We start from the raw sequence: 25,429 nt of genomic DNA, 5'->3' as shown, positions 1-25,429 counted from the left end.
TTTATCTTTTATATTTGCTTCCGTGAGGCACCTGTGGTAAAAGTAGGCACATTTTATTGTGTGCGTGTTCACTGATTCAGCTTCACACTAATGTTTAGTATGTTTTTATTTTGTTTTGTAATCTGCTCCTGCATATATTGTGCTATTTTAGCCTTTCGTAAATCAAAACGTTCCGCTCATTCAGGAGATGGCTGCGACTTCTGAATATAGTTAGTGAATATATATATAGTGAATATAGTTTTTATACTTTACAAATATTTAACTTTATTCACAAATATTTGAAGTTTCTTTTAAAATGTGTTTATTGAAAACTGCTTGTTCTGTTTTTTGTCTTCTTATACTCCTTTTGGCTTTTAGCTAGCTTTTGCTACTTATAGCTTATAGCTACTGTTCTGTTATTTTTAGTTTTAAGCCAGTCTTCTGTTACTTTTAGCTTTCATTCTGCTTTTTGCTATGTTTACATTTTAGCTAGCATTTAATGTTTTTAGCTAATCTTGTAATACTGTACTTTTCTAGCTAATGTTTACTATTATTAGTTTAGTTAGCCGTTTGTTACTTTTAACTAGCATTTTACTACCTGTAGCTTTTAGCAATCATTCTGCTAGTTTCAGCTTCAAACTAGCTAACTGCTTTCAGCTAGCTTTTTGTAACGTTTAGCTTCTAGCTAGTTCTGCTACCTTTGGCTTTTGGCCTGCCATTTGCAACTTTTAGTCAGTCTTTTGATATTTTCAGCTAATCTTTTGCTACTTTTACATTCAAGGTATTTTAGTTTAAAATTAGCCTTTTCATACTTTTAGCTTGTAATTAGCCTTTTATTACTACTAGCGTTCCCCAGCATTTTCATACTTTAGCTGTAACCTTTGCTGTTTTTAGTTTCAACATAGCCTTTTGATACATAACTTGTGGCTAGCCTTTTATTACTATTAGGGTTTAGCTAGGTTTTGCTGCCAGTAATTTGTCAGTTTTAGCTTTTATTTAGCTTTTTGCTACATTTATCTGGTTTTAGCTAATCTTTTAACACTTTACCTTTTACCTAGCCTTTTACTGTTAGTTTTAGCTAGCATTTTCTTACTTTTAACTAACATTTAGCTATTTATAGTTCTGTTATTTTTAGCTTCAAACTAGCCTTCAGCTTCTTTTAGCTTTTAGCCAGCTTTTTGATACTTTTCAGATAACCTTTGTCTACTTTTACATTTAAGCTAGTCTTTTACTATTTTGGCTTAAAACTAGCCTTTTACTTTTAGCTTTTAGTGAGCTTGTTACTACTAGCTTTTACCTAGCACTTGATATTTTAGGTATGTAGCCATTTTGCTATTAGGCTTTTTTTTTTTTTTTTAGCCTGTCTTCCGTTTTTTTTTTATTTTTAGCTCATCTAACAACTCATTTTCAGCTTCTTCTGGAAATTCCAGCAAGCATTCAGACTATTTCCACAGAAAATCCTCCTTTTTTGTTTGTATTTTTCCTTTAGCAAGAGATTTAACCACATTCATCAGAGATAATTACGTTAAAACTAGCTTATTTGTGTTTGGCCAAAAGTTAACTTACCCGTTTTCCAGCATCCCAAACAAAATACAGTTAATTTGCATATCTAAACACAACCTTTGCCTCTAAAATTCGGGGTCAGGAGCAGCAAACATCCCCGTTTTAACATTAACGCTCATTTTTCTTCGTTTTAACCAAGCGAGCGTTGTTGCAGTCTCGGTTGCTATGGATACAACAGACGCTTACTGCCGTCTGTAGCTGTCTGTCTTAACGCTAAGTTCACGTTTGACTTTGAGTTGAACGAGTTATCACAAAAGTCAAACAAATCGAAGAGTAAAATAAAATAATATCGACTAATAATATCGCCCCTTTACTAAATATTATGACGATGAACGTATAACGTCACATTAATTTAAATGTAACTGTACGTGGACAAATTTCGCGTTTAAATTAAAAAAAAAAAATCGACGCTAAATTAGCATTTCACCGAGAAATTTAAAATGTTTTGATATTTTTCCTCACATTAACGGATGCGGTTGTGATTATCGCGATATCAAACAGACACTCAAAGAAATTTGATGATATCGCGAGATTACGCGTTCCTCCCCTTGTTGCCATTCGCGTACAGTTTACGTGAAATTTTTGTCGTATGCCTTTTAAGTGCGCGAGGTCTTGTGTAACTTATTGTGCGTAACTCGGGCTGTAGCGCGAAGGGGGAATGTCGGCTCGTGAATGATCGGTGGTTGAGGCGGCAGGAAAGCGTTAACGTTATGGGTAAGACTGCCACTGTCAGCTCTTCTTACATCTTATCGAAAAATCTCGTTTTAAGTTATAATGGTGATATTTTAACTTAGATTCGGTTACATTATTTAAACAGTTTGTGTAGCTTGAACAGTTGGAGCAACCAACGCCCAGTCCGCCTCCAGTTGGATGGGCTGCTAGCTGCTTGTTAGCTTCGCTAAGGCTGCATAGCCTAACGGGAGTGTCATTTCCTGTCTTCTACTTTGTAACAAAGTAATTAAGAAAACGCCTGTACCCTTTTTTTTAACTATCCGAGCAGAGTATACTAATCTCCAGTTACGATTTCACGTCGCTGTGTTTAAAAAATTGTCCTGAAAAATGGCACATTTTTTTGGATACCTAGCTTATTTAGCTCCAAACAAGTTACGTGCAAATTTAACAGGAAACAGAACTGTTGAGTTTCTACAGAAATTGTCACACATTAGTCGGCAGAAATGTGCTGAGGGTCGCTTCAAAATGCTTCTCGATATGAAGTGATAGTGAAATCGATGATTTTGAGTAACTTGAGCATTAAAGTATACAGGCAGACAGACCTGGACGATTTCAGGTTAGACATAAGGAGGTTACAGATGCCATCTAATCTGGATTACAGTGGATCTAGCACCTGATGGTTCATGCTTTGACTTCAGCTCTTTTGTACCCAATGTTAGGGCACACTGCACCCTTTTTCTTTTTCTCTTTCGAGCTGAAGTATCATTTTAACCATCTTAAATCTGCATGTTAAACACACTGAACTGGTACCTCAACTTCCTTATAGCAAAACCTTTCAAACACAGCCGGAAAAGAAATTTGATAATGACAGCTGAGATGATGACTAATAATGGGTTGTTAGGTTACCTATTTCACAATTCTTTTCATCACAATTCTTTTTTTTTTTTTTCTTCTCCATCAACTAGAAGAGGTCATGTGTGCTGTGTGGTACTACTCAAACTGATCCTGTAGGCGAATCAGCATATCAAATCCTAGAATCACACAGAAAACATGTGGGTTGCTGTTGGCAGGCAGAAGATGTTTTGGCATAAGAAGCAGGAGTCCTTTTCTAGTCACGGGCATAAAGAAAAGGCTGCAACAATGAGTGGACCTTGTTTTATGGCACAGCTGACATTAAAAGAGCAAGCGGGGTGGAATATGTACAAGTCTGGCCTGTTGTTATCATCATTTGGATCCAAAATGAATTTCCCCCAGGCTTCTTGCCTCAGGAAATAGGACTTGGAGACAGAATAGTTCGTCAAATGACCTGTTATTGATTCTGTTTTTGTTATTGATTCTGTTTCTTTCATGTGTTTTGTTTTTGTGACCCCGTGAACACTGGATTTGTCTGTACTCTGGAACAACATTGATCAACACAGCTGTAAGTATAAAAGGGCTTGCTTGTTTTCCCAAATAACTGCTTTTCCCATGTTTGGAAAATGTATTTCTTAATACAAATAGAAAGGGTTAAGTTTATTGGCTTTTAACATTTAAGGCCAGACACACAAAACTAAATCATTGTAGATCACAAAACACCAGGTTTGAGGTCTACAATCGTAAATGGCATATTTTAATTGTTGTGTTACAATAGACAATAATCATAATAAAAAGGTGATATAATGAGTTTAAACTAATTTGGGTTGCATTGCCCGTTTTTAAGCAATGTTTGTGTAGTTCAACCAGGATATTTGAGGTTGCAAGTCTTTAACATCATTAATTTGAGGGTCATAAACTAAAATGTCTCAGCCACTGTTCTAGATTATCCATCGGATAAATCTTTTTGTTATTTGTAAAGATATTTGGTCACATTAGCAATATTTATTTTAGATTTTTTGGCCAACTTTGAATCTGCTAAGTGGAGTTTTCAGGAGGGGTATTGTGGAATATTACGGCTGAGATTGTTCATTTTAGCCATTGTGAGGAAAATAGGAAATGCAAAATAAAGAAAATAAATCTGTTTTACAGCAACAAAAGAACCTGGATGGATATGTTGGCTTTGCAAGCCTTCCCAACCAAGTGTACAGGAAGTCTGTCAAGAGAGGCTTCGAGTTCACCCTGATGGTCGTGGGTAAGAAAACACGCCACTGAGCACTCCGTTTACTCTTGTTTTGCTTGAATCATTTCATTGTTTTCTATGCGGTTGGCATTTTTGGTTCTTTACTGTGGTTCCTTTAAAATATATGTGTATATAATTACAAATGTATGTGTAACATGATATTTATGCACAGGGGACAGACCCCCAGCTTTGAAGTGTTAATTTCTTACTCATGGAGGATTTGGGCATTGCATTTCCTCTTTGTTTAAACTTTAATCTCTGTCAGGGCCTTGACACTGTCTCACAGACAAGAAACATTTGGTTTGAGTTTATCTAGAACTGCACTCAGCAAAACAGAAATGCACACATTTTTTAAATGCTTGGATGTGGCTGTTGACTCCGGTCCAAGATATTCCATGGCCCTATTTGGAGGGAAAACGTGTCCCAGGGTCAAAACCATTTCCTGTGGCGGGACACACAGAGTTTGTGCTCCACAGGCATCGAAGAACTTGATGTTTTGTTCACAGTGCACAGTTTCTTCAAAGTGTTCAAGTGCTATTTTGATTAGTAGGATGTTGCTTCCTCCTTTTCGCTGTAAAAGCTATTGGACAGTGACCAAGTCTGTGAATGGCCAGTTGGGTTTTGACAAATTGCTTCATTTTGGGAATAATGGCTTAAAAAAATAAGTGTCATTGCAACAAGGACAGCAGAGGAGATCCTCTGGGCTTTCTGGTATTGAAATGCATGCCATTGTTTCACTCACATACACACACACATGCAATATTCAGCTGCTCTTGGCTTTGATTAGCTGCAGGCCCACGTGTCCCCAGAGTTCCCACATGCGATGTGTCACCGGTGGGGTGTGAAAGAGGAACAGAGGAAGAGAAATCAGTCAGTGGCTGGCACATCGATGAAACACGTGACCCACAACCTGTTCTCTCATTGTGGAGCAGCTCTTTTCAGCGCTTTCTCAGCACTTCGTGTTGCAGTAAATTTAATAAGCACATACAGTAGTTACAAACCTCACCGAATATGTCGAGCTAGTGCCGCACGTCTCCCTTTGACTGTAACTCTGGTATAAACACTGCTTGGTTAAATATTGACTCCTGGCCATGAGCCAAGGCAGGCAGTGCCAGTGGTCATTTCCACTAATGATTCTTTTCACTGGGAGCTTGGAAACAGAGGACACAATGGTCAGCAAAGCTTGAGAAGACTCAGACCACACAGCCAGTCAGCAACACAGAACAAGAGCCATTGTTTCCTTAACTGTTTAACCCAAATAGATTGATATCTTTGGCAAAGATCGGCCACATCCCCTGAAAGGCTCATGATCCTTGTTTGACCACTGATGGCAACAATAAACCTTAACACTTGATTCCAGATATGCAGTTATTTACAATGTGACATTTTAACCTCTGCAAAAAGATCACAAGTCGGCGTGCTCTTAAAACATGTTTGTTTTTTTCCAGGTGAGTCGGGACTGGGCAAGTCGACTTTGATCAATTCCCTGTTCCTAACAGACCTGTATTCAGCCGAGTATCCCGGACCTTCACACAGAATCAAAAAGACCGTACAGGTAACCTCAAAAACCTGTTAATTACAGGCTGCTGACCAACAATTAGCGTAGATGCTAACATTGAAAATGTCATAGAAAAGCTAAGGCGACGAGCATAATGTTCATTATTGGAAGTTTATACTCGAATCAAACATTTTAAAAGTAATTAATAAAGACAATCATGTTATGATAACATCAACTGGTATTGACGGATGTATATTCAGGGGTCCTTGAGGAAAATGTTTGAAAGATCCAACAAAACATTTAGACATGCACAGATTTACTGCAACATACTGTGTTTTCACTACAGGAAGCTCTGTAACCCACATTAACTGCTCTGCTGAGACTCCAAATGTGGCAGCACAGATTAACAATATGAATTTAACATTTGATAATTTAATCATACAGATGTCTGTAACTCATCTACAACTATATTTTACCTTCCACTCCTGGTTAGAATAACTATATTTAAGGTGCTTGTGGACCAAACAGTTTCCGGGCTCTGATTACGTTCATCTGAAGAGCTTCTTGAATTGCAACACGCCTTCTTTGATTGTATTAACACGACGTGTAGGAATCTGAGAGGATGCAACAATCAGCTAGCAAAGTAGTTATTAACTAAAGAAGTTGCTAAACTTGTCAATTTACAATAAATGTCTGAACCAATCACAAGAGGGAACAAACATTTATGAACAACTTGTCTGATTTTTTTTTTTAATGCAGCGCTGACCAAAACTGGGTTAGATGAACTTCTTATCTATATTTTTCTTGACTATACTGTAGTTTTTTGCTATTTGTTCCTCATTATAATAATAATGTATTGAACTTGTATGTTTTCTTAAATTTACTGCCTTTTTAAAATGTTGTCTTTGTTCTAAACAACTATTTTTGTTGTTTTAAGGTTAAGACGTGCTAGTTGAATAAAACTAAGAAATGAACAAATGGATAATGTGTTAAATGTAGGGACAATTTATTTCTTAGATGTCATTTGAGTATACAGAAGTTACTGAATGTGCTTTTAAAAGTTTGTTTTGTTGGACTTCTGCCTTGACGTGGTTAAAAAAGGACTCTGGTGGTGCCGTCTCTACCTTGGTGTTTTTGTTTGCAGTCCTGTGTTTTTAAACTCCGTCTGTCAGATTTGTGACTGACAGCAGCGATCTCCTGAGACGCTGGTTCCTCAGAACAGCTAGCTGAAAGCTCAGCGTGAGGCGACATGTCGCTGCACGCTGCTAAATGTTTTCTGCTGCAACATGCTGCCTGTAATGATACCCTCTTCCATGGATAATGATTTCACACTTTACATCCACGCTATGCAAAACCTTTGATTGCATTTCTTTGAGAGTGCAGTTTGTTTTGAGATGCGCTGTTCTTGTCAGAAGTTAATATTCTCTTTTTTTTCCCGCTCCTCAGGTGGAGCAGTCTAAAGTGTTGATAAAGGAGGGTGGTGTCCAGCTGCTGCTCACAATAGTTGACACCCCGGGGTTTGGAGATGCTGTCGACAACAGCAACTGGTGAGCACTGTCACATTTGTATCTCTGTGATCATGCGTAGCTTCTTTCTTGGTAATCTTCCATGCATTTTATAGAAATGGTGGATATTTGTTTCTTCAAACAAAGTGTAAATTGTCTTGTGCAGCTGGCAGCCGATCATCGACCACATAGACAGCAAGTTTGAGGACTACCTGAACTCAGAATCACGTGTGAACAGGCGACAGATGCCCGACAGCCGAATCCACTGCTGCCTTTATTTCATCGCCCCCTCCGGACACGGGTGAGTACAGAACATGACACTTTTTATGGAAGAACGACGCTCGTAAGATGCATCAATTATTTTCAAATTAAAGGCCGTCGATGGAAGAATGTAAAGGATGCAAATGACTGTGGCGAGAGGAAAAGGCTGGGAGGGGAAGAGTGTGAGAACAGTGACAGGATGTGGGCTGAGTGACAGCGTAAAGGGGGAATGCAGGGTCACTTTTGGTCCAAAGGTCACAGAAGTAAAGGTGACGGCTTCAGTTTGAGAAATCAGAATATCAAAGCTTTAACCTTCTGTTAACGTGTCCCTTACACATCTTTAGTTGCTCTGTAAACGTGTGCTCCTATTGATGCTACCTGCAGTATCTTTTGGACAAAGCTTTAACGACACGAGGGAGTCGGTTTGCCAACAGAATACGGGTTAAAGTTTGTGTCATATTAGAGTGGGGGGGGGGGATTTCATAGAGCTGGAAAAATACCAAGCAGATGAAATCGAAGTGTTTCAAAAAACAAATGACCGCAGGGAATTTTAATTGTGATGTTTGTTATTCAGAAGCCAACTTTTTTTTTAATTTAATTTAATTTATAAATGCTGAGATGGGAAGCTGACTTTATCTTCTAAGAAGTAAATTAGTTTCAAACACTCAAGTTCAAGAGCAGAAACTGAAAACCTTAAACGTTCACTTCCTTCCTGTATGAAACGCTGAGATAAATTCATGTAAATGAGCTTATTTCACTTTAAAATGGCAGCTTTAGTGCTGTTTTTGTTTTGTTGTAAATATTCAAACAGCTCGCTGTGTGTTCACACATGCTGTTCATCAGAGACGACAACCGTTCCCTTCTGTCCTCGTGGTTTTTATTTTTATTTGGGACGTTGTGTTTGTACAAGCCCGTGCTCTGTAGCCACACATGTATGACTGGAGCCGTCAGGATGGGCACCGTATGCTCTCATGGAGCGCCTCCCCTCGTCACGCCGGCTGACTGCTCCCACACAGCAGCACGCTGACCTCCACCATGAGCAGGCGGCTCGGCTGTTGCTGCATAAATAGTTGTCTTTCTGGGTTTGAAGGCAGGAGGGGGTGGACTTGAAATGAGGCTCTGTGGTTACCACTTTTTATTTTTTATCCACATATTTTTCTGTTACCAGAGAGCAGCAGCTTGACTCGGAGCTGTTCATGTGAACTAACCAAGTATCAAATACATTTTTAAAAGAACAAATAAAGCTCATTATTCTTTTACACAATACTGAACCACTCTTTAGACCCAAGAATGTGCCTATTAGTATTAAATTAGGTATTTAGTTTTTCCTTTTTCCCCACAAGTAAAACTACTTTCCCATTTTCATCCTAATATTTAATAAGTATTTGTATTGAGCATGCATCAAGTATTTGTATCATTTCAAAGGGTAAGACCTGTTATCCTTAATGTTTTTGGGGTTAAACTCATAAGAGTCATAATTTGTAAAGGACAGTTCATTTAAAACCTCACAACTAGTACAAGTTTAAAATAAACATTCAAGTTTGTACAAGCATCATATTTAAAAATAAATTAAAAAAATACAGAGATTTAATCATTGGCTCCGATATCTTAATCCTAACTAGGAGTGTTTGTAGGTCTTAAAACCTATTAATGTATTTATTATAAAAAGTATTAAACCCTTTGTAATAGAAGGAAGCTTGTTTAGCAACGAGTATGTCATTTTACTAATTTCACCTCATTAAGGTTATATTGTTGTGGCTTAATTATGTATTAAATATTAAATTTTTCTGGCAAAGATTTAAAAGAAATGCAACAATAAAATAGTTTTGCTGTTATATTTAGTTTATTATGTCTGAATTATATTTTAGTTTAGCATGTTATCTGCTGTGGTATAGTTAAAAATAATCCTGCAAGCTTTTTAATAACATACTTTCTGTCTGCTTCTTATTTTAAATTTAAATCAGATTTTACTTAAATACGTGTCATCTCACTGAAACAGATCATGTATAACAGAGGTTTTTATTTGGGCTTGTTTGGACTCGACAGTGATTCTGAGTAGACGTCAATCTGCGACGTGTCTAATTAAGGCTGGCGGCTGTTCGACCCGGCGGCTTGTTTTTAGCTCAACTCTGAATTGTCTGTTTATGTAAAGTGAAGGGTGGGCGAGCTGCAGATATTCAGGCATCATTTCCTGAAATTTAAGCTTTTAGGCAAATCTAGAAAAACTGCATTTTACAGTAGTGAGCGCTGAATGACTGGCAGAAATGTGCTAAAACTAAAAGCAGCAAAATGCTAGCTAAAAGTAATTCAAAGGCTAAATAAATATAAGAAAAATGTGAGTTAAAAGCAGAATGGTAGCTAAAAGCTAAAAGTAAGAAAAAATCTAGCTAAAAAAAGCAAAAGTGGCAGAACTGTATTTAAATGCTAAAAGTAGCAGAACGATAAACATGAAAGTACCAGTAGTGCAAAGGTGGCTAAAAGTAGCAACAAGCTTGCTAAAGGCTAAAATCAGCAAGATGCTAGTTAAAGGCAAAAAGTAACAAAGCGGTAGCAACAGACTTAAAGTAACAAAACGATGGCTAAATGTTAAAAGTAGCTTAACGTAACATAAGAAGACAAAACCAGCCAGTAGCTAAAGCAGATTTCAAACACATCAATATTTTTTAAGGAATTGAAGAGATCTCGATGTTTTTCTATCGGGAAAATATTTGTAAATCAAGTGAAATGTTTTGAAAAGAATAAAAGTTATAAAACGACAAAAGTCACGGCACCTGATGGAGCTGAGCGTTTTGATAAGCTAACGGCTAACATTGTGCAAAACTGCAGAAGTAGTTAGATTGCAAACGTCACACCAAATATTCAAAGCAGGAAGACGATAATGTAAATGCATAAATACCGTTGTGTTCTGTTCTCGTTTTAGTTAAATATTGTTGAGCCATCCAGGCATGAATGATTAATATTTGGTTTATTTTATTTCTCTGTTGTGGAATAATGTCTGCTGCTAATCAGCTGGCGTTTGTTTAGTGTATTATAAAACTTTATTTGACCTTTTATGATGATTATAAAATGTTGCTGTCTTTAATGCAAACTGTTGATGGGTGATATCAGTTAAGCTCATTTTATTGTTGCTACTCTTTCAGATAAATTTGGATAAATGGCTTATTGTTGTTGCTGATCCAGTCTGCTCCAACTTCTGAAAGCTTCAGGGCAGAGACTTTTCCCTGAAATAAAACAAAATTAAAGATAACGTGTTCTTATTTTATGAATGCAAAGCTACTAATCAATCAGACTTTCTTGGTAAATGTTATTTATCCAGAGATCGCTGTGCTTTCTCATGACTTTAAGATCATTTCCTTAAACATGGCAAACATCAGTCGGGCTTCCCAGATTCCTATATTTAGTTTAGCTCAGTTTTATGTTTGTCCTGTCTGAGAAGGAGCTGACCAAGAAACTGTCATCAAATCTACACCCACAATAAGCCAGTCAGGCTCAGAATTTTCTGCTTAATCCTCTGAAAATACAAAAGAAAACTCATAAATTCACATCATGGTTTCACAGGCTGGTGAAGATTAAGATTGATAGATGTGTAGGTTGGAGAGTCGATGCAGTCAGACAATGTTTATCGGATGAGGTTTAATTGATGGCTGAAACCTTATCTCTCCGCAGACTGAAGCCCTTGGACATCGAGTTCATGAAACGGTTGCATGAGAAAGTCAATGTCATCCCGATGATCGCCAAAGCAGACACTCTCACCCCGGAGGAATGCCAACAGTTCAAGAAGCAGGTCAGTGGTTTCCACAGCTGCAGGGGGAACGATCTCAGAGGGCCGTTTATTTTTGTTTTCTTTGCGCTGCTCGTCGGTATGATTGCAATGGTATTTATGAAAAACCAAACCAAATGCAGAACAGGCTCTTTGGTGGTGCATCGTTTGCTGAAGATACAAAATGGAAGTTTGTTGTTTTTGTTTGTGTGACACGTTTTGTAGGTTTTGACAAGATGACTAGATGGAGAGAAAACGTCTACCCTTTCAAGACTATTAGGCTAAAATTAAACTAGACTTTTTTAGTGAAAGCTCATGTTAAAGGTAGAAATTAAACATGACCCCCCCCCCCCCCAGAGCTTGAGTCTTGTTTTAGTGACGGGAGCAGCTGAGCTGAGTGAGCAGCTGCGTTTGTAGGAATGTAGAAGTTCAGAAATGTAGGGTGGGGCAAGATGATTCAAAGATTTTAAAACAAATACACATATTTTAAAGTGAATCCTAGAATCTCACGTCAGATGGTGAAGTCACGATGCGTCAGAAAACTCTTAATTAGTCCGCTGATCAACAGTTGGCATAGAGACTGAAGGGAAGCAGATTGTAAGCCCATGTTCACGATGCTAATTTCTCACTTCGTTAAATTTTGAGACTGAATTTTAATTCAATTCAATTCAAAAATACTTTATTAATCCCAAAGGGAAATTATTTGTTGTTGTAACTCGTTATCCTCGTTTCATGAAGAGATGTTCTAGATACTGATGCTGTAGACAGGAAGGATCTCTTGTAAAGGTCCATCCCTCAGTGGATCCTAAGACATGGCTGCAGGTGCCGTCTGATCCGTCCACCCAGACTTAAAGCGGAGCTGTTTAAGACCGTGTGGTTAACTTATTGTTGGCAGGGATCAGTATAAAATAAATGTAACCGCTCTAGTTTGTTTAACCATTTCCACCTGCTCGAGTCCTTTAAACAACTTCTCTCTCCTTCAAAGATCATGAGAGAAATCCAAGAGCACAAAATCAAGATATACGAGTTTCCCGAGACAGATGACGAAGAAGAAAACAGGCTGGTGAAGAAGATTAAAGTATGCGGTTTGACAAGTCACACCTATGTTGCAGTTTGTGTGTCGAAAGCTCCGGGTTTTGAAGGAACGCTCGTTGTTTTGCCAGGACAAGCTGCCGCTGGCTGTGGTAGGAAGCAACACCATCATCGAGGTGAACGGCAAGAGGGTGAGAGGCAGGCAATACCCCTGGGGGGTCGCAGAAGGTACAAATGTTCAACTAAAATGTTAATAAAGTTGTTTGAAAGTACAGATTTAAATAAAAAGTCACTGGGAAGAGAAAGACCACCCTTTTTAAAATATACGGTAGTTTTATGTGTTGGGACATGTTAAAATGGTCTGAGCTTAACCAGGTTCTACAAGTATTCAAATTTAACCTTCAAGTGTACAAAAACACAACAAATTCCACCAGCAGCACTGGTTCAGAACACAATGTCAAACTGGAAAGACATCAGCAATGACCCTAAACAAGCACCTGTTGCAGCCCGTCAGTCTGGGAAGGGCTGCAGGTCATTTCTAAATAAATTTAAGTTGATTCTTCTTTTGGCTTTTTCCTCTTCAGGGGTCTGCACCGCGAGTCATCCACCTCCATCTCACTCTGTCCCCTGCATCCTCTGTCCTCACTCCAACTACCTCCATGTCCTCTAACTGCATCCATAGATCTCCTCTGTCTTTTTCTAACATCCTTCTACCAATATACCCACTGTAACTGAAGTTGATTCTTCTACGGAGGATTGTTCTCAAGTGGAAAATATTTTAAGACCGCTGCTAATCTTCACAGCAGTGGATGTCTCACCAAAATCACCCGAAAGGTCAGACCGTGTAATGCTCAGAGGATTGACAAAATAGCCCATGAGCTTCATCTCAGACTCGACACAGGCCTCAGTTAAAAGGTCAAAGTTCATGAGAGGATAATTGGAGCGAGTGAACGAGTCTGGCATGTTTGGAAGGGTTGCTGACAAAAGTCTCTTCTCTCCAAAACAACATGACGACACAACTAAGGTTGTTAACATTTCACCTGAATGAACCACAAGACCTTTAAGTCAACATCCTTTGGACAAATGAGACGGAAGAAGATGCATTTACCCATAATGCACAGCAGCAAACACATGTCATCACCAACACCTTATGGCATCTGTGAAGCACGGCGGTGGAGGGCTGATGATCTGGGCGTGTTTTGCAGCCGCTGGACCTTTTGAGTCGATCTCCGTGGACCCAAACATTTCTCGAGTCACGGTCCGGCAGCTGAAGCTTGGACCAAAGTGGGTCATACGGTTTTAGAACGTGGTAAAGACCTGGTCAGTTTTATTACGGCCTGATGCATAAAACCCTGTATTATGGGATATATTTGATACAAACTAAACTTTGCTCACAGAGTGTTTTTCCTCTGAATGAGCTCGAAGGCAGGCGAGTTCCTCACACCTGAGGTATTTACACAAAGGAGTCGTTTATGGTTTGAAATGTGACTTCACCTCGGGTGGAGGTGTGGGGTGCAGCTGCAGAGGATGTGAAGCAGATCCACATATGTTTGGGTGGAGAGACGAAGTGACATGCAGTTTATTTTTAAATTATTTTAGCTACTTAAATACACAACTGCTTGTGAAAGCAGCTCTGTCTGATGCAGTTAAACCTCCACCCAGACTATCCGTGACATTAGACTCCCACGTCCCCCTCAGGTGGAGAACTGCCATGTTTGGCTCCTCCAGAAATTAATATGTCATTTAATGTGCAAGGCTCTGTTTTGTTTGGTTTAACAGATGTTTCTTTTAATCCCTTTTAGTGGAAAACGGTGACCATTGTGACTTCACCATCCTCAGGGACATGCTCATCAGGTACTGAGAATACAAAGACTACGGGGAATGTGTCATATTTACTTCCATCTAGACTCTTTGAATTGTTTCTGAATGGAGCCGTTCGCAAAGAACCTTTATTATAAAAGACGTGTCGTTCTCTGTCCACCCTCAGAACTCACATGCAGGACCTGAAGGACGTGACCAACAACGTCCACTATGAAAACTACCGGAGCAGGAAGTTGGCCGCTGTCACCTACAACGGAGTGGACAACAACAAAGCTAAAGGACAACTGTCCACCAAGTAAGTCCTGACACGAGTCCAGCAGAGCCGGCGGGTGTCGGTCGTAGGGGGATGAGCTCATTAGGACCTTTATGACGATACGCTTTTATTTTTAAACTTGGTTTTGTTTTTAAACTCAAAAAGGTTGCAGGTAAATTAAAAATGCAAAACTCATTTTATAAAGATTTTGCTTTTACTTGTATTGTTGTGTGTGGGGGGGGTTTCGAGTTTCACGTAATTATTCTTTTAATAGTTTTAAAGAATTGATCGTGCTGAGTTTTAGTTGTTTGTGTTGAAGGTCAAAACTATTCAAGGTTGTGGTAGCTGCGCCCTGTTCGCACATGACCACGTCATCATTGCATCAGTTTGTCAGCTCCTTCAGAACCTGCAGTTAGTTTTTATGCAAACTGCACCGACCAGACAAAACCCAACGGCAGCAGCAGGTGATCGGCTGTTCTCGTCTCCAATTCCTCTCTTTTGAACCGTACAATAACTGAATTTATTTTAATATTTAATCATTTCTCCTGGATGGAAAGCGTTGACGTACGGCTAAAACTCCTGATAAATATAATTTTCAGCTGTTTTTTTATTTTTTATTATTATTATTAAGGCAAAAGGTTTTTGATGAAAGTTCTTTGTACAGTTATATTTGAGTGATCATATAAAATAAATCATGGTTTTTGTCTTTAGTGACTCAAGTTAAAGAAATAATTCACAGATTGGGCTCTTTTCTCACACTAGTTGTCTGTTTGGTAAAAAGTAACCAGTTTTATTTACACACAGCTCCACTGAGGTTTGAGATGTTTTTTGTTGTCACCTCTCATCGTTGCTTTGCACAAATCATTTCTCCAATTTTCACCAAGTTCTAATTTAAAAGCCATTGTTGCTTTTTAACGAGTAAAACTAAGCCAGCGTCTAACTCGTCACACCGCTGATCCTAACACACAGATCTGAGCACAGCTGCTGCTGATGTAACGAAACGTTTTGTTTCCATGTGTCATTAAAATGCAGCTTGAGTCACTTAATACATTTAATGATGTTTTTATTTGAGTGCATGAGCTCACTGCATGCTGTGTGTTTGTGTCTGTGTGTTTTTGTTTTTTAGACTTGACACAGTTGAAGGAATGTAAGTGATTTTTTTTTTTTTTCAGTCCTTTTTGTTTAAGATCTCAGCATCCTTCCTCCTTTTCCCCTCGCTTGTTGTTCAGATGTTTGATCCTTTTGCTCTGCTCCTCCTCACTTCTCGCTGTCAGTTTTCATATTTTCCGGGAGGAAACCTAATTTGCAGCATTTCCTTATGAACAAAGTTTTCCATCCGGGCGCAGTGATAATTAATTAATTTATTTTTTCCCCAAGGCCAGATTTTTCCTGTTTATGATTCTGACTGTGCTCACTGTAGTCTTGTTTGTTTGTTTGTTGAGGCCTGAGCTTGAGATGTTTGGAGTGGCTGCCAAGTTAAAAATAAATAAATTCTGTATATTTTAGATAGATAAGCTGTTTGTTAGAAGAAGCAAATTGTTAGTGTATAAAAACAGGCGTTGAATCCTCTGGTGCTTTTCTAAACGTAGTGAAAATGTGATCGAAAGAGTTTCAACAAGTCGTACATCTTAAAGAATAAACATACAAAGACTGAGGGTTAAGGATTGTTTGTGCGTCCTCACGTGGTATTTAGAGATATGTCACTCAGACCGTGCGTTCTGAATAGAATAGATCTTTATTGTCATTGCACACGAGTACAACGAAATTTGAGTTTGCTTCCCAGAGCACAAGTAAAAACAGTGTAATATAAAACAAGGCAACTATATATATTGTATAAAAGGTAATAGTTACAGATTTTAAACACCCCAAATGTGCAACACAAGCAGATTGATATTACACAAGTTGTCCATTTTTGCACGTATTCAGTTCTTATTACAGCTTTTGTTAGGTTCAGTAACGGTTGATGGGTAAAAACCATTTTAATATCAGTTTGTTCTCGTCTTGATTGATCTGAACCTTTTCCCTGATGGTAACGGTTCAAACATGTCCAGGGTGACACGGGTCCTTTAACATGTTGTGGGCTTTTCCTGTGCAGCAGGAACTGCGTACATCTTCCAGGGATAGAAGAGGGCAGCCCACGATCTTCTGGGCTGCGTTGATAACTTTCTGGAGCGCTTTCCTCTGAGCCACTGTGCAGCTAAGACACCACCCAGTGATGCAGTGTGTTAAGATGCTCTCTGGAGTATTGATAGAAAGACACCAGCAGTCTCTGGGTGATGTTCCTCCTGAGCGCACTCAGGAAGTCCAGACTCTGCTGGGCCTTTTTCAGCAGTTCAGAGGTGTTCATGCTCCAGGTCTGGTTCCCGTCAATATGGACTCCAGGAAATTGTAGTCATCTAGTCTCTCCACTCAATCTCCGCTTATAACCAGGGGTTGGACGCCATTTTCATTTTCTGAAGTCCATGATCAGCTCCTTAGTCTTTGAGGTGTTGATGAGCAGATTGTTCCCCCTGCACCAAGCAGTCAGTTATTCAAACATGTCCCTATAGGTGGTCTCACCCCCCCACTGATGAGCCCCCACCACTGTAGGGTTGTCTGCAAATTTGACTATGGTGTTGCTGTGGTGAGCAGGGGTGCAGTCGTGTGTGCTGAGGGCATAGAGCAGGGGGCTCAGCACACAGCCCTGTGGAGCTCCCAGATTAAGGCTGAAGGCCACGAATGTGTGACACTCAGCTATTTCCACTTCAAGTTTTAGCTCATTTTAGTTGCATTTTATTTTATTTTTTTAACCAAAGGTGCGTTCTGTTAGAATATGTGTCAGTGATTCTGTCTTTGCCTTTTGATGGTGGGTGATAATTAAAGTTTTAAAATGGTCTTCATGAAACCAAAACTGTTTCCAGAGTTCGATCAGAGCTGCTGAATTTCAACAGTTGAATCACTAATTTTAACGCCGTTCAGAGGAAGAAACCAAACAACTTGTTGATGTTGCGCACAAAATAAAAAGTCTTGTATTGAAAAGGATTTTTCAGTCGCCTGAGATTCTCATTTAAAATCATAAAGCTGTGAATTAGAGCTAAAAAATTAAAAATAATAAAATCCTTCGTAAATGTGTGCCCGTCATTTCGGCGGCTCGTCTAATTTTGATCAGGCAACCACTCCAGACGTTTCCTGACTCTTACTTGCACATGTTCACTGCAGCTGACCGCCTCCTGGGTGAGCTTCACTAACATTTAATGATCCACCATCTTCACTAATGGCAGCGCTCACGTTCTGTGTCTCAGAAATACTCTGGTGTTTCCTGTTCCTGCTCTGACCTTATTGGACCTCCAAAACCTGCTCCTTCGGTTTCCTCCTGCACCTCCCACGTGGTGTATTTCTTTAAAACGGCATGACAATCAAGGCATCCTGCTGCGAAGACTTTAAACGCCACTTCCTGTTTCTTTCACTTATAAAGAACAGTAGATGTGTTTGTGTCAGTGTTTTCACTTGATCGCAGTATAAGTATTTATGATATTTAGCTTAACTTTGTTCATAAGAGAAGAAACCTTCTGCCTGAGGTCTGCAGATGAAAGGTGAAGAAAAGAGGTGAAGTAAACGAGTTTATCACCATCATCTAGATAAAACCTTTAGTCCACTGTCCGTTAATGTGGTGTAAAGAGTCGGACTGTAGTGTCAAACTGGTTCAAAACCAACAGAAAAGAAACTGTCCAGATGACCTGACTGAAAATTGTTGGAGTCAGATTGTAGGTATATCCAGCTCAGCAGGCATGCCATACGTTTGCTGTTATAAGGACTAGGACCTGATGTGTGTAAGTTTTAGTTTAGATGATTTGATGATGGATTTGTTCAGGACATGCAGAGACAGACTTGGGATGTGCAGTAGGAGTGACTGATGGACTCATGATGGGACTCTGAGCCCCTCCTTGTGTGCAACAGTGATGGACGAGCGGATAGAAGCGCTCAGACAGGAGTCTCACAGGATGTGATGTTTGCAGTCTGTAGTGAAAGGTGGGAGCAGGTGGAAGAGAGTCTGAAGAGGTGGGGGGAATGCTCTGCAGTCAGAATTTGTGAGGAGTGGAGGTACTGAAGGTGTCCTAACACTAAGACAGGAAGTGCAGATGAAGATCTTCAGATTCTCATTTGGAAAGACCAAAATGGACAGAATGAGAAATGAGTCCGTCAGAGGGACAGCTCAGGTTTAGAGACAAAGTTAGAGAAGGTCCATGGGTGTAGTGAAGGAGATGCAGAGAGTTGATGTGACGGAGGAGGATTCTGGGAGGAAGATGAACCATGAAATGAAATATGAACATAGATTAAATGCATCAGATCAGAAAGAAAGAACCAGAGTCCAGTTACCTACTGATGATCATCCAGGCAGCTCCTGATGGTCTGCAGAGTCCCCACGAGGAACTAAACCTTAAAATGTTTGGAAACGGATCTTTAGAAAAAGTAACTAGAAGAGACAGGAAGCAGATTAAATGGAAGAAAAGGTTTTATTATGGTAAAAAGTTGTGCAAAAATGAATCCTTTACTCAGTTTAGAAGGTTCTGCTGAAGGATCTGTACGCAGGTGGGTGAAACTTTGGTTTGCAGCAGGTCGCTGCTCCCTTCTGCTCGCTCAAATACTGTTTGAAGAGGACAGGAAACAAATATGAGTTTGTGTGCAGTTATTCACGTCTGTTTTCTTAACCCGTGTGTGGTTCTGCTTGTTTTGTGCGCACGCTCACCTGACTCCTCCTCAGGAGTCCTCTGGCCCAGATGGAGGAGGAGAGGCGGGAGCATGTGGCCAAAATGAAGAAGATGGAGATGGAAATGGAGCAGGTGTTTGAGATGAAAGTCAAGGAGAAGGTGCAGAAGCTGAAAGACTCTGAAGCAGAGGTAACACACACACACACACACACACACACACACACGCACGCACGTTCAACGACGCTGCTTCCTTCCTGTTGTGCTGACGTGTGTTTGTGGTTAGACGAGCGAGAGAAAACGTGCTTAATTAGTCGTAACGAATGTTCTGGTTTATACTTGAGTCTTCTAATTGGTCAGTTACTCAACAACAGCCACTGGGATGAAAAGTTCATTAAAAAAAGGATGATTTATTAACCAAGTATAGATTTAATAAAAACTGAGAGGTGTCCAAACCAGTAGTGTTTTGTAAAATCTAATACCGCAGAACAAATGAAGGTCCTCCAGGTTTATAAAGTCGTGCTTCCAGCTGACGCCCTCCTCTCTCCCGTTCACCTACAGCTTCAGAGGCGTCACGAGCAGATGAAGAAGAACCTGGAGGCTCAGCACAAGGAGCTGGAGGAGAAGAGGCGCGTCTTCGAGGAGGAGAGGGTAAACTGGGAGACCCAACAGAGGCTGGAGCAGCAGAAACTGGAGGCCTCCAGGTACAGCAGACTCACTTTAAATCTGATTTCAGCTTCAGGGTTACCCTCATCTCAATTTCCTAAAATAATTTAACTTTTTTTCTGCACTTTACATAAAAATGCTGCTTATAAATAAAACTACAAACAACCTCATTTCTTGTTTGAACCCTGCTCTGAACGGCACTTTCACGAGCCGTTTACTTCCTGGATCGTTGCAAAATCCATCAACACGTAGGTGGCGATAATTCTCTGTCCACATATACTGAGCACAAAGGTTCATTCTGGTTCCACCTCCCTGGGGAGGCACCCAGGAAGCATCCTTACCAGATGAACCACCTCAACTGGCTCCTCGATGTGGAGGAGCAGTGGTTCTACTCTGAGTTTCTCCTGATAAATGAACTTCTCAGCCTGTCTCTAAGGGAGAGTCCAGCTACCCTGCAGAGGAAACTCATTTCAACCTCCTGGATCCACAATCTCATTCTTTCAGTCTCTACCAGAGTTCATGACCAGAGGTGAGGGGAGGAACGTAGACTGACCAGTAAACAGAGAGCTTTGTCTTACAGCTCAGCTCCCTCTTCACCACAACAGACCAGTACAGAGTCCACAATACTGCAGACGCTGCACCAATCTGTCTGTCAATCTCACGTTCCATTCTTCCCTCACTCATGAACAAAACTCTGAGATACTTGAACTCCTCCACTTGAGGCAGAACCTCACCCTCGACCTGAAGAGAACAATCCACTCTTTTCTGACTGAGGACCACGGCCTCAGATCTGGAGGTGCTGGTTCTCATCCCAGCCGCTTCACACTCGGCTGTGAACCGTTCAAGTTAGAGCTGAAGATCAAGGCACGATGACGCCAACAGGACCACATCATCTGCAAAGAGCAGAGGTGAATCCTGAGACCACCGAACCGGACTCCCTCCACCCCCTGGCTGCACCGAGAAGTTCTGTCCATAAAAGTTCTGAACAGAATCTGTGACGAGCAGCTCTGGTGGAGTCCGACTCCCACCCTGAAGGGGTCTGACTTATTACCAGCAATGAGAACCAAACTCAGGAACCGAACAGCCCACCCCCCACAGTGTACCCCGAGGAACGTGGTCAGACACCTTCTCCAAGTCCACAAAATGCATGTAGACTGGATGGGCAAACTCCCATGACCCCTCGAGGACCCTAGTGAGGGTAAAGAGCTGGTCCAGTGTTCCACAGCCAGAACAGAACCTGCATTGTTCCTCCTGGATCTGAGGTTCGACCAGTGATCAGACTCTCTTCTCCAGTACCCCTGAACAGACCTTACCATGGAGGCTGAGGAGAGTGACGCCCCTGTAACCCCCAGTCTGACAATCCAGTTCATAGTTTGCAGCAGCTACAACGTGAGGACTGAGTTAGCAGCACTGTGGCTAACAGCTAACAAACTTTTCATCTAAACATGTTGCTGTGTGGAAGTATTTTACACTAAACACCACAAAACAAGAGCAACGTGCACTGTCTGCAGAGACATAGCGCCACATTAAACCACGATAAAGTTAGTTTTACGTTGGACATTCGAGCTCCGTGGCTTCAGCGGTCTGTTATTTTTGTTCAGTCCGGAGAAGGCAGTCTGATTTCAGTCTGACCCGCTCAGTCTGTCCGTGTCGGAGGAGGGACCGACTGAGAGGGACAGACTGAGCGGGGCTGACCGAGATCAGACTGCTTGCTGTGGAATGAACAAGAAGACGTCGCTGAAACCACGGAGCTCAAATGTTTACAGAGAAGTTGCTAAACTTCATCATAATTAATGACCAACCACTATCAGTTGTAGAAAAGGAAGGATTTCACAGCTTGATACTTGCAGCCAAGATCTAGTTTACCCTCCAGGAGATATTTATCAGTACAACAGTAAACAATCATAAAAAAAACGTGATTTGAAAATTACAAGAAAATTATATATATATATATATATATACGAAACAGAAACTGTTACATTATAAAGTGATGTAAAATACTAAACAGGAACATGTCTTTTTTTATGCCATGAACTTAGCAGGTGTCATGAAGCCATTTAACATTTTATTTTATTTAATTCATTCATTTAAAAGAAACGATAAAAAAAAATCACAAAGAAAACATTGAAGAGTGCAGAAAGAAGAAAAATCTTATATCTGCCCCTTATTTAAAAAATATAAAATAACTAAACATTACTTAAATTAATCACTTTAATATCCACTTTAAAGCTATGAATAAAAATAAACATGTTTTGTGTTAGAATTTAATTCTAACTTTAAAACTTATCCAACATTAATAAAACTTACCTTAAGTTGCCTTTTTGGACATGCATGAATATATTTGTACAAACTGTACTTGAGAGCAGATTATTACAGCCTCATATAAAATCAATGATGATCATGTATCGGAACTGGATCGGTATCGGACGATATTTACATTTAGGTGTCGGGATCGGAAGTAAAAAAAAATGTGGATCTGTGCATCCCTAGTCTTTAGATGTTTTTTTTTTTTTTTTTTACTGCTATCATCACATTAACTGGTGATCAGTTAATTACCGGTAATTAAAACTTTGCTGAACCATAAAGGATTCACAGCGTTCCTTTTTTCACTTCTTTGTCTCGGTTGTTTTTATGTAAAGAGTTGTTGGTGAACCTCATGTTTTTAGAAAGATCAAAATGAAGATTCCTGCTTATTTATTTATTTACTGTTCTGTTATCAGTCACTGAAACGTTTGAAAAACTTTAGCGAAAATTTAAATAAAATATAAAAACAGGGCCTAAATGTTCGTTTAGAGCCCGAGGAGTAAAAGTGACTTTAGAGCATAACTCCAAGGGTGGGAGGTAAAATTTTCAGACCCACCCCCCAAAAAAAAAAAAAACTTTGTGGACAGATGGATTAATGACCAGAAGCCTTGGACTGATGAAGTCCTTTGGATGAAGGATGAAACGTTTCAACTAAAAATGAAACCGTCCAGATGAACTGACTGAACTTTGTTGGATTTTGACCTGGATTATTGAGCATGGACTTTGATGTTTTGAACCACTTTGGCCATGGCTGCCTCAGAGGAGTCGAGGGGGGAGAGGGAGGGCCCCAGAAACCATCTTATCACCAGCAAACTGGTTGGTCCACTATGAGAGTGCTGCTTGTGGGACTGAGTTTGTTGTGGCTCCTCGGTCTGATGAAGTCCTTTGGATGAAAGACGAAACGTCTCAACAAAAAAAGAAACTGTCCATATGATCTGACTGAACTTTGGACCAGAAGCTGAGTTTATTAACTTAAGTTTATTAGTTTTTAATTTGAAGAGCAGGAAGCAGAGAGAGGCAGAATTCACGAGCTGGAAATTTAAATACCCAATTCAAGATGGCAACCACAGCTAACCAGCTTTAGCGAACACAGAGCGAGCTCTAACTCCGTTTTACAGACGTTGAGCTAAGGTTTGACGTGGTAGTAGCTGAGAGTCATTCGCACTCGACATCGATCGTTATGTTCACAGGTTTGACCAGAACGTCTGTGACGCCATCATTTCTCACCCTGAGACGGTCAAAGCTACGTTCTCACTGCAGCGCGTGGGCGCTCCTTCATATTTTAAATGCGTCCTCCATCTCACTGCAGGCTGAGCAGCCCACAGCCCTGAAGTGTCCCACAGAAGACGACGTGACGGACCTCTGAAATCTTTATCTGACGTGATTGTTTCGTCCGATGTTTCCATTTGATCTGGTCTCCTCCCAGTTAATACACCATATTATTTTACATTATTATTGTTGAGCGTACATCTTGGATCCTTTTATACAGTTTCTTTTTTTATACTTTATATTTTTACTATTTTTGGGTGTAACTGGGACCTCGAGGGGCTGAGATGGGGTAGAAGTAGGGCAGCCGACTTGGCACCAGAAAGTCCCAGGTTCGACTCCCAGTCATTTCCACATGTCGTGGCGTCTCTGAGCAAGACACCTAATCCCTAATTGCTCCCCGGGCGCTTGCATAGCTGCCCACTGCTCCACCTGGTTGTGTCTCACATGTGATGGGTTAAATGCAGAGAATCATTGAAATTGTCCTCTGTTTGTTCCCGTACAAACTTCCCTTCCCTCGAGTACACAGTTTCATTCCACCTCATGTACCACATGTGATGTGACTGACAGAACCTTGAGCCTTCCTGCCTGCTCCGGTGCAGAACTGCCCTTCTGGAACGATGGTGACGTACTGAAAGTACCAATCCCATCACGCTACAACAAGTCGTCCACTGTTGGTGTCTTATGTTTGTGTAATCTCCATAATCCCAGACACGACAATATTCATTCAACCAACTGGACTTGTGTTCTGTAGCTGTAGACACGGAGTTACAAGCTTTAAACTGCATGACGTCGGGATCTTTAATATTTGGACCCGTACGCTCAAATGAAATGTGACGTGATCGTAATCAGGTTTTTATCCTGAGGTGCCACAAAAAGATCTGGGTGGGATTGAAAGAAATTGGATTTGTTCCGTTCCGATTGTCATATAAACAAAAAACCAGATTTGTTCCACTTCTGCCTGCAGAGTGAACGTAGCCGACGTAAGAAGGGGGCGGACCATGTTAAATGTTTGTGTTCTTCTGTTGCAGGACTCTGGAGAAAAACAAAAAGAAAGGCAAGATCTTCTAAAGACACTCTGCAGGACCCCCCCCCCCCCCCCCCCCCCCCCACCTTGAGTTGTTTCTGTTTGCCAACGATGCCGGTCAGAACACCAGCGTGTGGACCTGACGTCACCATCCCTTCTCTCCCCCAACCTCCCCCGTGCTCCACCTTCTCCCAGCCACTAGAGGGAGTACGGGGGGGGGGGGCATTTTTTGCTTTTGTAAGAGGTGGAGGGGGTCTGCGTGTACAGCCAGAACCGCCCGACCCGCCTCAGGACTCCTCGTCACCATGATCATGGAATGTGTTAACGACAGAAGAAGACAAAATCACCCCCGCTTCTGTAAGGCCAAACTCCTCTTGTTTTAATTCTTATTGACGTTATTAGTTTTAACAAAATACTGCCCCCACGTCCACCTCCTGCTCGTTCTTTCATCCCCACCGTTGCTTTGAAATGACCGGCGTGTACAGATTTATGGAGAGCAAAGTCCCAAACGAAATGCTCGCGCGTTGTTTTTGACCGTTGTACAATCAGTTTCTGTTGGATTTTATGTTTACAGGAAGAAAAAAACGCAACAGTGTTTGGAAAATTTGACCCAAACTCGTGCATTAATGAACTAAATCTTCATGCTTTGATTCGAGAACCTGAAACCTTCACGCTGTCAGTGCAGCTGCTTAAAATGTCAACATATAATCTGAGATAAAACAATAAAACGCACCTCGGGCCTTTTTATAAACTTACCAAAAACGGCTTAAGTTTGTTGTTGTTTTCTGAATTGTAACAACTGTTTAGTTATTTCTTCTAGCCTTGGACCACCATTTATATTGTCGTAAGTGTTATACTTCACTTTAGTTTATTTTTATATATATATGCCGAGCCAGCTGAAGTTCTTTTGTATGTTTAGATAAAAACCTCACAGACTGACAGCAGCGTCCTCTGTCCAACTTGTGTACAAGTCGTTCTGGAGGCTTTAAATAATAAATAAAACGTACTCTGCCGAAACGGATCAGTGGGAAATGAAGAGCTG

The 25,429-nt window shown here is 40.4% G+C and overlaps 1 protein-coding gene across 2 annotated transcripts; it reads left to right on the top strand.

Annotated features, from left to right (window-relative positions):
* The first annotated feature begins 2,171 nt into the window (after positions 1-2,171).
* On the top strand, positions 2,172-25,429 carry sept7b (septin 7b). 2 transcript variants are annotated; one of them, XM_037676071.1, is made up of 15 exons: positions 2,172-2,256; positions 3,633-3,634; positions 4,219-4,321; positions 5,758-5,864; positions 7,254-7,354; positions 7,479-7,613; positions 11,240-11,357; positions 12,319-12,411; positions 12,497-12,593; positions 14,168-14,219; positions 14,353-14,481; positions 15,566-15,586; positions 19,181-19,316; positions 19,686-19,828; positions 24,392-25,429. In XM_037676071.1, the coding sequence occupies exons 1-15, from the start codon at positions 2,253-2,255 to the stop codon at positions 24,429-24,431; spliced, it is 1,281 nt and encodes a 426-aa protein (XP_037531999.1). In that variant the 5' UTR covers positions 2,172-2,252; the 3' UTR covers positions 24,432-25,429. The 2 variants fall into 2 exon arrangements, with proteins under 2 accessions (XP_037531999.1, XP_037532000.1); XM_037676072.1 differs by lacking the exon at positions 15,566-15,586 and having other exon boundaries at positions 24,392-24,431.

The sequence above is a fragment of the Nematolebias whitei genome, chromosome 5 (assembly GCF_014905685.2).
Source record: "Nematolebias whitei isolate Nwh7 chromosome 5, NemWhi1, whole genome shotgun sequence".
NCBI lineage: Eukaryota > Metazoa > Chordata > Actinopteri > Cyprinodontiformes > Rivulidae > Nematolebias > Nematolebias whitei.
The sequence above is the reverse complement of the archived record's forward strand: the minus strand, read 5'-3'. Positions and strand labels throughout refer to the sequence as shown.

Coding starts and splice junctions, on each gene's coding strand:
- sept7b (XM_037676071.1), top strand. Junction 12,412..12,496: donor GGCTGGTGAAGAAGATTAAA/GTATGCGGTTTG, acceptor TTGTTTTGCCAG/GACAAGCTGCCGCTGGCTGT. Junction 14,482..15,565: donor AAAGGACAACTGTCCACCAA/GTAAGTCCTGAC, acceptor TTTGTTTTTTAG/ACTTGACACAGTTGAAGGAA.